General features: G+C 40.9%; 1 protein-coding gene across 1 annotated transcript in view; it reads right to left on the reverse strand.

Annotated features, from left to right (window-relative positions):
- pcp4b (Purkinje cell protein 4b) overlaps positions 1 to 6070 on the reverse strand; it is a 41222-nt gene extending 35152 nt beyond the window's left edge. The window contains exon 1 of the mRNA XM_085429702.1: positions 5788 to 6070. Coding sequence (XP_085285828.1) covers positions 5788 to 5796 — 9 coding nt within the window. The 5' untranslated portion in view covers positions 5797 to 6070. The remainder of the gene's footprint in view (positions 1 to 5787) is intronic.
- Between the last annotated feature and the right edge of the window lie 5358 nt (positions 6071 to 11428).

Consider the following 11428-nt stretch of genomic DNA (forward strand, 5'->3'; position numbering starts at 1 on the left):
TCTGGAGAGACTAGGACAGATGTATTTGAATTCTGCTAAGCATCAATGCAGATTTGTACCCGTAGATGCAGCCTGCATTTCAAACACAAAGTACATCATGCTACTTATGGACAAATCAAACAAATGGGCTGGAGAACAAATGCTTGAACTTTGAGTTGGCAAAGTGTTGAGAGCAACAAAAGCGAGACGGAAAAACCATCATCTGAAGCAATTCCTCACATCCACCCCAGATAATGACCAAAAATGAAAATGGATACCATTACTGTCACCGCATTAATAAAAATGACACATAAAGCCACAGCAGCAAATACATTTAAGCGTCTGGAGTCATTAACACGCTGAATTTATTACAACTCCTGTTACAGTTCCTACCCAAAGCTCATGGATAACACCAAACAATCCAATCGGAGGCGTGCGACGATGATGATGTGTGAAGATGTCAGTCCAGCATTACTGGAGACTAATGGAAGTCGGAGAGCTGCTGCCACAAAACACACAGCAGAAAATTATCTGGGTGTCAGACTCAATTACAGTCGCCTTCCCTCGTGAAAAATAGACTAAGTTAGGAGAAAATAATTTGATCAAGAGCAGCAAAGCTAAAGATGGGTGGTTAAGTAAGCACATCTGAAGTCTCGCAAAAACTGCAAAGCTATGGAGAGACGCCTGATTTATGCTGGCTATTAATATGATGGCATCATTGTTACACTGGCCTGGGTTATTTCAGTCTAAGCACTTAGAGGAATCCAATCTCTGCTTAAAGTGGATTAAACAGCTTTTTCTGTCATGTTTATGCTTCCTGCCTGCACCAAAAGTAAGGCGAGGCTAATTCGGAGCAGCCTGAAAACTCTGATTTCTTACTGAGATCACATGAAACTGTTCTTATCATTGAAAACTCAAGTAATTTAAAGTAAAAACATTGTTGGCAAGGTCATTTAGATATTCTAATATAACCTTTTTTATTTTGAAATCAGTGAAAGGTCTGAATGTCCAAGGAAGCTGGAAGTTGTATTTCTAATCAAGCTAATTAGCATTTCCATTCTCAGATGGGCCAACTTGTTCAAAAAATTGCTGCACATCGCAAAAAACTACGGGTTAGGATGAGAAAAACACACACACATGAATGCAACTTTTCTCAAATGACCCTGTGCACACACCCACCACATCTGTGCTGCTACTTTATAATCCAGCCAGTTTGTGAGAGCACTCCTTTGACGTTAATTAGTGCAGCAGAGTATGGATGGGAGGTGACAGTAACAACCAAGAAGACCCTTGACTCAAATTATGATGGAGCTTATTTGGCGGTGATGGAAACAAGCCATTCCTGAAGCTGCGGACACCGGAGACTGCTGTTTGGGCTTGACGAGAGCTTAGTTATGAGTCAGTGTCTGCAGGAATGTAACAGCATAACAGTGCCATTGTGTAGTTTGCAAATGCCTGCAAGTCAACGGGAGTTCAAGTACCCTTCAAACAACTATTTCGTGAACTGTGCATTAACCCTTCGTCGTCCCTTTCTTAGTTTAGAGTCACGCTGTTGCCACTTCACACACATTTGTGAAGTGTCCAGTGATGATGTGTGGATTTTCTGTGTGCTAGAATTTCTAATCCTGGTTACTGTATGTTTATTTTATTAGTTTAACTAAATAGAGTCCCAAGGTTCTTTTGTTCTTGCTTGTTTGAATTGTTTTTTTAGTGCAGGGAGTCTTCATAATAGCAGTTCTGCGGGGCACACACAGTCACCATGGAAACTGATGTGATCCTGTTAAAAGGGTGTCTGTAACCATGATAGGAAAAGGAAAAAAAATGTGTTTTTGCTTTTTGCAGCTCCCTCCAGTGGCCAGTAATTTTTTTCATCTTTTTTTTTTGGGGGGGGGGGGCGAAAGTAACAACCCAGGGCAGGGTGTTACATCAATACATGAAGTTTGAGCTTGTTAAATCAAACTGCTGCTGAGATAAAAGCTCACTTCCTCTTCAATGGATGTCACAGACTGTTTTGAGAAATAACTTTCATGAGGTTTTATCTAAAGGTCATTTGTTTTCTGCAAAAGATTTTTTTTTAAAGGAAAAACCAACTTCTCATTCTGTGGAAACATTTTTAACCCTTGAAAGCCAGAACCATGAACTAATTCCCCCCAAATTATATATATATGTTTTGTTAAGAAAGTAAAAGTGTTTATTGAACCATTTGACAAATATTTTACAAGTTATAATGAGCATTTATGAGTTTTAAACATATTTAGGAATGCATTTCTGCCGATTTCTGGTAACTACGCAAACACTTCAAGGTCACGGTAATGAGACACAGCTGCAGCAATCATGCGAAAAACTGCTTCTGCTTCATATTTCTTATTAGAATATCCGGATGTTGTCAAACAGGTGAAGACAAAACCACTTTGATAGAGACCACAGAAGTAATAAAGTCTCTAAATCAGCCACCTCCCTCCATGTTGACTGCCTCACAGTTTTCAGGCTCTCTAGTCAGCTTGTTCTCTCCTCCATGTCATGAACACACTGACAGATGTAAGCAGCTTTAGGGACTTTCAGTAGATTATACCACTAGATTTCTTTTAAGTTTCCTTTAAGTCATAGATTTGGTTTATTTGCCAAGTGGTAAAGAAGAAGAAGAAGAAGAAGAAGAAGAAGAAGAAGAAGAAGAAGAAGAAGAAGAAGAAGAAGAAGAAGAAGAAGAAGAAGAAGAAGAAGAAGAAGGGGAAAATTCAGAGTAGGTGTGTGCAGATGAGGGAGAGAAAGAGGAAGGTGGAGAGAGCAAGGGCAGAGTGTGAGGCGGGGGTGAGGGAGGATGCACTGCAGTGCTGACCGCTGCGAGACTCATCCATCCAGAACATGCTGAGCTGCTCTGCTTTGCTCACTGGCTTCAAGTCAACTTCAGAGTCTGAATACGTTCATGACTTTGATTGAGGACTTCTTCGCTCTGCGCAGCACTCGCCCAAACGCTCCAAAGTTATTTAGCATCCCCCACCACTGCCCATTCTCCTTCCTCTTCCTCACATTTGCAGCAGAGCCACATAGTCAATAAATTTATACCTCTTTTAACCAACAGGCTGGCTTCTCTTCACTTTTCACAGCATTACCAGACCAAAGGCTCAGGTTATTCAGGGGATTCAATTATTTAGAAGCTGTTAATGCTTTCATTGTGTGTGTGTGCCTGGAATGAATCAATTACTGAGGCAGCCAGCGAGTGGCTTGCTGTAAACAGCTTGAAGAGACGCAAAGGTGACGTCTGCCACCGATCCATTTAAACGAGTGACAAACTGCATACCCACTACCCTGCAGGACCGAGCTCTGACAGAATTGCTGCCATTGTTACCTGAAGGCTGTTGCTGCTGTGAACACGTGGAAGCGGCTCGCTCTGAAGCCAAACAGACTCAGAACTTATCCTTTGTGCAAACATTTGTGCCTACTCCATGTTTTTTAACCTTAACGTATGCACGATGAAACGCAAACAAAAAAAATTCTATATAAGCTTCTGAAAAGCAAACACACCTGCCTGTACAAACAAGAAAACTCCCACAACTCCAAGCACACTTGTCCCTGGTAAGCACTTCAGTTCAACTTATTTTCTCCGTCTCATAAGATGCAGCAGAAAACCGTAGCGCACTATGAATTCATTCATGCTCGCTGTCCGAATTTAAGCCATCACAACAACAGCAGTTTGGTAACAAGATTAAAAATGTCAATTTATTAATTTAAAAAAATGGTTGTTGTTTGTCAGGTTTGCCGGCTTCTGTTTTAGTTAGCAGGATTATGCAAACACCACCATGCTGAATATCATTAAACTTGGTGCAAAGGTGGAGCCTGGGAAAAGGAGAAACCAGTAAAGATACAGATCCCTCCATCTATAGCATTGTGGACACTGGGAGTAACTTTATTTCTAATTCACATTTATGCATGATTTTTTTTTCTTTTATTCTCTGTATATCGATGGGAGTTGATACTTCTATTTTGAAAGGAGAAGAGCGGGGAGGAGGAGAGAAGGAGAAAGACGACAAATGGGGAAAGTGGGAAGCATCAACTGGTATGTTTTTGAGAGGCTGTGTGGGTAATTCATCCAGTATAATCCATCCAGTATCCATGGCCTTAGACACAGGCGGGCTAGTGCAGTTTGTACTAGCCAGTAGTGTCTGCTTAATAAGCAAGAATTATTAACAGACTCTTCAGACTGAGGGCCTCACACTAACCAGATTGAGCACATCACCAATTATATTGCATCTCCATGGGAGCATGTTTGTTGCTTCTATGAGACAGTTCAGGGCGACTCCTCTTGAACGTGGCTGGTGCGCAGGAGCAGCCACAACCAAAAAACAGTCCAGTCCTTTAACAATGGGACTTGTTGATTCAGGGTTGGTTCTGAGGTCTGTGTGAGTGTGTTCATGGGGCCAATACAATATTCATTTGAATAAGAATGACCTTGCATCTCGCAAGAGACCATTTATTTTTCATAATTCCTGTTAGTAAAGAGTTCTGTTCAATTTGCCAACCTTCCTATACATTAATGCTTTGCATGTATATATATGCAAAGCATTGCATATAGATAGATAGATAGATAGATAGATAGATAGATAGATAGATAGATAGATAGATAGATAGATAGATAGATAGATAGATAGATAGATAGATAGATAGATAGATAGATAGATAGATAGATAGATAGATAGATAGATAGATAGATAGATTAAAAAAAATTCTGTGAAAGGTATTGTTTTTGCGAGCACAACTTTGACTGACTGAACTGATTGCAAGGCGTCTGCACCTCTGCTTGCAGCTGTGTGCTGATGTCCCATCAGCAGATGAGTCCAGACATCTCAAGTACTGACCAGGATGGAGGTGTCACTTGGATCCACCTCCGTCTTCTGACAGTGTCAATCAAACGAACAAAGAAAAAAGAGCTTTGAAGATATTATTGTCAGAACAGCAGCTCTTTTTAAATGATTTTGTAAACCAGGTGTGATAGTTGCTGAAAATATCAGCTATCCATACCTAAAGAAAAGAAAAACTGTGGTGACTCTGGGTGTAATACGAAAAAATTTATTCATTAAATTGAGCTATTTATAACCTCCTCCCTCCAATTTCATGGAGCTGAAACATCTGTGACTGTGTGGCGTTTTGGCGGAGTTAGGAAACAGCAGTTTTCCACTGAAAGCTGAACCCCTGTGATGTTACACGTTTTTAGCCAGAACTGCTGGGAGTTTGTGAAGCACAATAAACCTACAGTAGAGTTGGCACAATCGCCATGTACTACCAGTCACACAAGCTATATGATAAAAAGCAAAACACTTCAGCAGCCTCTTCGTATCCCTGCAATAAAAAGTGTTTTAAAATGACAGCGAAGAGCACAAAGGGAAAAAAAGAAAAAACAAACACACACTGCGCTCAAATTCACCACCTTTTGTTCCCTGTAACTGCTGTCAAACCACGCTGTGTAGTTCAAAAATATAAATCACAGCAACTGTACTGAAAAATACAGTTATTTATCGTAAATCCACTGTCACTTCACGGGGAGTAGCCCACGGTGCAATAATGCGCCCCGGTGTTTCCTACATCGCTCATTGTTCGGCACACTTTGATAGTGTCTGACGCTCAGTACTGAATCATATCCGAGCTGCAACAGAAGATGTGAAGAAATCCCATCAATTAACAGAAATCCGGCGTACACGGCAGCTCGCGTGGGGCGTTAAACGTCTCATTAATACAGTTTCCCTTTGCGCAAGGACCGTGCGTAAAAGGGTTCATCCCGACGCTTCTTTGGTTTAAATCATAAAATAGTCCTACCTCGCTCATGATGGACAGTAATGCCGACGTTTCCCTCCCTGCTTCCACTGCGTGTCTTGTTGGAAAGTGAAGTTTCGGGCACGGTGATCTTTAGAAGAGTGGCTCGCCGCGGACAGAGCAGCTTTATAAAGCGTTAAGCCCAACTCCTCCGTGTCATCACATCACTAATAAACCAATAGGAACGCCGTGGGCAAATGTGTGTCCCAAGTCACCACCCAACTTCTTCAAGCTTTCATACGCTGTGTAAGCCCTTTTCACGGTGATCAGCCAAACGGAGCCGCTGTCTCCTGTTGATGAACACCCACTCACAAAATGTGAGCACCGGGAGGCATTTCATGCGCCAGTCATCATGTCATCAATAAACAGCAACATGTACCACTGTCATTTTCACCTCAGCGTGTGCGCCAGTGCGAGCTTCGTGGCAAAAACTCAGTAGTAAAATTAGCAGCTTCTTTAATTTCCCTTAAAAAGGGCAATATTCACTGCTGGAAATCGGCTTTATAATGTTTGTGGGAGTTCTCTGTTGTACAATTCCTCTTATATTGCTTTGCATTACATTACACTCGGATACAGGATTAGTTATGCCTGAATAAATGTTTACGCTGGCTTTTTCTTTCATGGAATCTCAAACAATGCTGAATTTATTGCATCAGAGAGTTTAAGATTTGGGGTTTAAGTTTATTAAATTTCTTGAAAATGAAGGTGCTTGTCTCCATTAAGAATATAAAGTATTTCTAGTAATCCTTTTACTGCAATCTACAGTAACTGTATCCAGCCCTGTCCATTTCCCTTTTCATCCCATTCAGCATCTATTTCAAATTGTAGTAGGTAATCATCATTTGTCCTCAATCCCTTGATCCATTTTAAAAATTGCATGCAATGTTTCTCAAACTGAACATTTTAAATAGCAAGCAGCTTCAATCCGGTATCCAGAAGGTAACTTCCATCTGCATCATGTACATGTACATGGAAATTGCCTCAGATAAAGAGGAACAGGTCCAGTATTCACAAAGCTTTGATGTGGATGCTATTTGAAGGTTGTTCGGCTTTCTTGTGGACTATCACTGGAGTGCCTTGAAGTCCCAGTGGAGTTCAGATAGATGGAAGAAGAGGAAAGCACTTACAAATGAAGCCTAACGGCGCTGCTGCGCTGACCTGTGTGAGTCTCAGAGTTAATGTCAAACGCTGACGAGCTGAGGCGGATTTGTAGTGAAAATGGCTTTGGGTGTCTTTGTTCTGCAGAAACAGACCTCGTCAGCTTGAGGTAGTTGGAGGAAAAAGAAGTTGCTATGCCAAATGTAGCAGCTAGTAATGCAGCTGGTAGAGGGTTACAAAGTTAGTGCAAAGCAATGTACTGCTGCATTACAGCTACTTGTATTAAAAACAGTTTACTCCTTGTACAAAATGACTGTTTGTATCACTCAGTATGTCTTCCTTCCTTACCCTGAAAGGAGAACATACTCGATGTGTTACATCACTGTGTTATAGACAAACTCAGTGTCATTAATGAGTTACTGTGTCCTACAGTGCCCAGTTGCTCTGCAAACCTAAAAAAGAACAATAGGGTTACAAAAAATGAATGTTACAGAATATAAATTCTTAATCTAAGAGCGTTATTGAGCACTTTAAAATGCAACTTGAAAGTTATCTTGCTCTACAGTATTCAATTCAAGCATTTGCTCATGCAAGGTCTTTTTAAAACTCCACTCAGTCTTTAGCTCACAGAACTCCAGCTGCTAAATCTCTCTTTTATAGTTGTTCATACATATAGATTATTAGCATTTGTATCCACATTTCAGAGCTATAAAAAGTTTTCTATGGACATAGTTGCATGTTTTTTTCCAGCATGAAGTTGTGGCCTAGTGCAGCCAAGCTGGATGTTCCGTAAACCTGCATTATTTCTAATGGCCAGCAGAGGGAGACTGCTGTGGCCTCATATCTCACTGGATTTCCTGTTTATGGTGACAATGGCTAGTTTTAAGTAGAGCGGAACCGATATATTGGCTATTGGCTGTTAGCTAGTAGCCAATAAACTATGTTATGATGTTGATGTTGAATAGTTTGTCCACTAGAGGGCACTTTGCAATTTACCTGTTAGCAACACAAATGTTTGGAATACCACAAACCCGACAACCAGAATCAGGTGGAAACGAGTAATCCACAACTTGCTTTGTCAATAAAGCAATATTTTTTTAAACTGCTTTGTTACAATATCTTAGAAAGAACTCACAAATAACTGGTTATTTTTTATGTTTTTTAAATCACCAAATATCGGTATTGGTATTAATCTTAAAAGTTCCCATATCAGTTTGACTCTAGTTTTAAGTCACTGATACTTGTTCACATATGATGTTCATTTCCTCAGTGGAAAATCAACAGTTTAGCAGAGTGTGGTTATCAGATCCAGTCTTTGCATGTGCTTTGTGGCTCCAAAATCCTGGAATCCTATTCATTAAAATTTTATTTATAGTGCCAAACAGTTCCCCCAAGGCACTTTATATTGTAAGGTAAATACGCTACAAAAAATACAAAAAGAAATAGAGAAAACCCCAATAATCAGATGACCCCCAATGAGCAAGCACTTTGGTGACAGTGGGAAGGGAAAACTCTCTTTTAACAGGAAGATACATCTAGCAGAACCAGGCTCAGGGAGGGGCGGTCATCTACTGTGACCAGTTGAGGGTGAAGGGGGGAAGACAGGACAATGGCATGCTGTGGAAGAGAGCCAGAGATTATTAATTACTAATGATTAACTGCAGAGTGGCATGTCAACACACAGTGTTTAAAGAAAAGATCATGACAAACCAACAGCAGTCTAAAAAACAAAGACATTTACCCACAAAAGGGGGGCTGCCCGAGACTTTTGCTCTAATTATCGAGATAACAAAGGTGAAGGAAGTCATATATACATGTAAGTCTGATGACTTACATGGTGTTCAGTCTAGCAGGACACAACAACTCTTTGAACTGCTGTGAAACACAAGTACCCAAAAACTCTCCTCTGTATAGGATTGCATAAATGTTCAAACTGTGTGATTTCAGCAAGAGTTCTGGCATGCAGAGACTATAATACAATCATTACACGTTACTGAACCCTTCTTTTTTTAACCTTTGAAATGTGAAAATTTCTACAATTTTCCGAGAAGAAATAACCATAATGAAGACATACTGGGGTAAAAAGTGGAGTAAGAACCTTTTTACTGTGCACTTCCTCACCTTCATCTTCACATACAGTATATCAATCAATCAATCTTTATTTATAAAGCACTTTTCATACAGAGAAAATGTAGCACAAAGTGCTTTACATAGTTAAAAGCAGCCCACCCCACCCTCCAACTCACTCCCCACACTCTCAATACACATATATCCCCCCACCCACACACACATACACACACGCGCACACTTAAAGAGTAAAAATTGGGCTGGGCTCGCATGAGCCAAGTGAGGAAACACTATAACAGGGAGCCGTCTGCACCGGGAGCCGGTCACAGACCGCAGCCTCCAGGCTGGGCACACAGCAGGAGGGAGGCAAAGGAGCCCCCCAGCCAGGCTGAGAGGACCCCAGAGACCCAGCAGTCACGGTCAATAACAGCCCCGGTGCAGAGAGCGCCCTCCGAGGAAACACTGGAGATATGACGCAATACAATATATATAGGGTAAAATTATAAAATAAATAAGAACAGGATACAATATAAATATAAATAGAATAAGAAGATTAAAAAATGAATAAGAATAAAATCAAACAAATATTAGGTAAATCCTAAATTAATAATAGAATAACAGGATAGAATAAATAAGCATAAAATAAATAAACGCTAAGTAAAAGCTAAATTAAAAAGGTGGGTCTTGAGCCTGTTCTTAAAAACATGTACGTTCTCTGCGGCCCTGAGCTCCTCCGGCAGGCTGTTCCACAGACGAGGACCATACCACTGAAACGCTGCCTCTCCGTGAGTATGTGTCCTGACTTTAGGGACAATCAAAAGGCCAGTACCAGAGGACCTCAGGGTCCGCAAGGGTTCGTATGGTAAAAGCAGATCTGAGAGATAAGAAGGCCCAAGACCATTAAGACATTTAAAAACCAATAAAAGAACTTTAAAATCGATCCTGAAACACACAGGGAGCCAGTGCAGCGATTCTAAAACCGGTGTAATGTGGGCCCGCCCTCTGGTCTTCGTCAGCACACGAGCTGCCGAGTTTTGCAAGAGTTGTAAAGTTGAAATATTCTTCTTAGGAAGACCAGAGAGCAGGGCATTACAGTAATCAATGCGACTGGTAATAAAAGCATGCATCAGCATCTCCGTGTTGGCCCGAGAGAGAATAGGGCGGACTCTGGCTATATTTTTTAGATGATAAAATCCAATTTTAGTTACATGTTTAATATGTGGGATAAAACCAAGCTCAGAGTCAAAAATAACACCCAGGTTTTTCACTTGTAGCGAAGGACATAGTGAAAATGCCTCTAATTTAGACAAGAGTTTCTCTCTCTGAGCCTCAGGACCGACAATTAAAACTTCAGTTTTGTCCTGGTTAAGTTGTAAAAAGTTTTCTGCCATCCAAGATCTTATATCCAAGATACAGTTAAAGAGGGCATCCATTTGTCTGGTGTCATCAGGAGACACGGAGATGTACAGCTGCGTGTCATCAGCGTAACTGTGGAAGTTCACTCCATGCCTCCTGATGACACCGCCGAGAGGGAGCATATACAAATTAAAAAGTACAGGGCCTAGAACCGACCCTTGAGGCACGCCACATGTCATTTTATGGATCTTAGAGGAGCATGTATCCATACTCACCATAAAAGTTCTGTCAGAGAGATAGGAAGTGAACCAGCTGTGTACAGCACCAGAGAGGCCCACCATGTGTTTCAGTCTGTTTAAAAGAATAGCGTGGTCTACTGTATCAAAGGCTGCGCTTAGATCCAGTAGCACCAGGACTGAGAGCTTTTGGGAGTCCCAGTTACATCTAAGATCATTTAAAACCTTTAGGAGAGCCGTCTCTGTGCTGTGGTTCACCCTAAATCCAGACTGGAATATCTCCAGGATCTGTCTATCATTGAGAAAATCAGTAATCTGAGTAAAAACAAGTTTTTCTAAGACTTTACTTAAAAATGGTAAGTTGGATACAGGTCTGTAGTTATTAAAATTATTACAATCCAAATTGCTCTTCTTCAGAAGGGGCCTCACCACCGCCGTTTTAAAGGCAGCAGGGAAGACACCCAACTGAAGAGAGCAATTCATCATGCATAAAAGCTCAGCCTCAAAAAATCCATAAAGTGTTTTAAAGAGTGAAGAAGGAATTGGATCTAAAAGACATGTGGTGGGTCTCACTGTGGAGAAAACCTTCTGAAAGTTCTCAGCATTAACCAGGACAAAGCTGTCCAGTGTCTCCTCAGGTACAATCGAGCCCTCAGATGTGTTTACAATCATATCACGATTAGATAAAATATCAGATCTGATGGCGCTGATTTTTCCCCTGAAGTGGTCTGCAAACTGCTCACAGAGCGAGTCTGTGGGGGTTCTTTTGGAGCTGTTAAAATCAGGGTTAAATAAATGATCTATGGTGGAAAAGAGGACCTTGGGATTATTTTTGTTAATACTGATTATTTTGGCAAAGTATGAATTTCTTGACTTCCTTAATGTAT

Source organism: Copadichromis virginalis, linkage group LG14 (assembly GCF_057382275.1).
Source record: "Copadichromis virginalis isolate Kocher_CV1m ecotype Utaka linkage group LG14, C_Virginalis_male_GT1.1, whole genome shotgun sequence".
In the NCBI taxonomy this organism is placed as follows: domain Eukaryota; kingdom Metazoa; phylum Chordata; class Actinopteri; order Cichliformes; family Cichlidae; genus Copadichromis; species Copadichromis virginalis.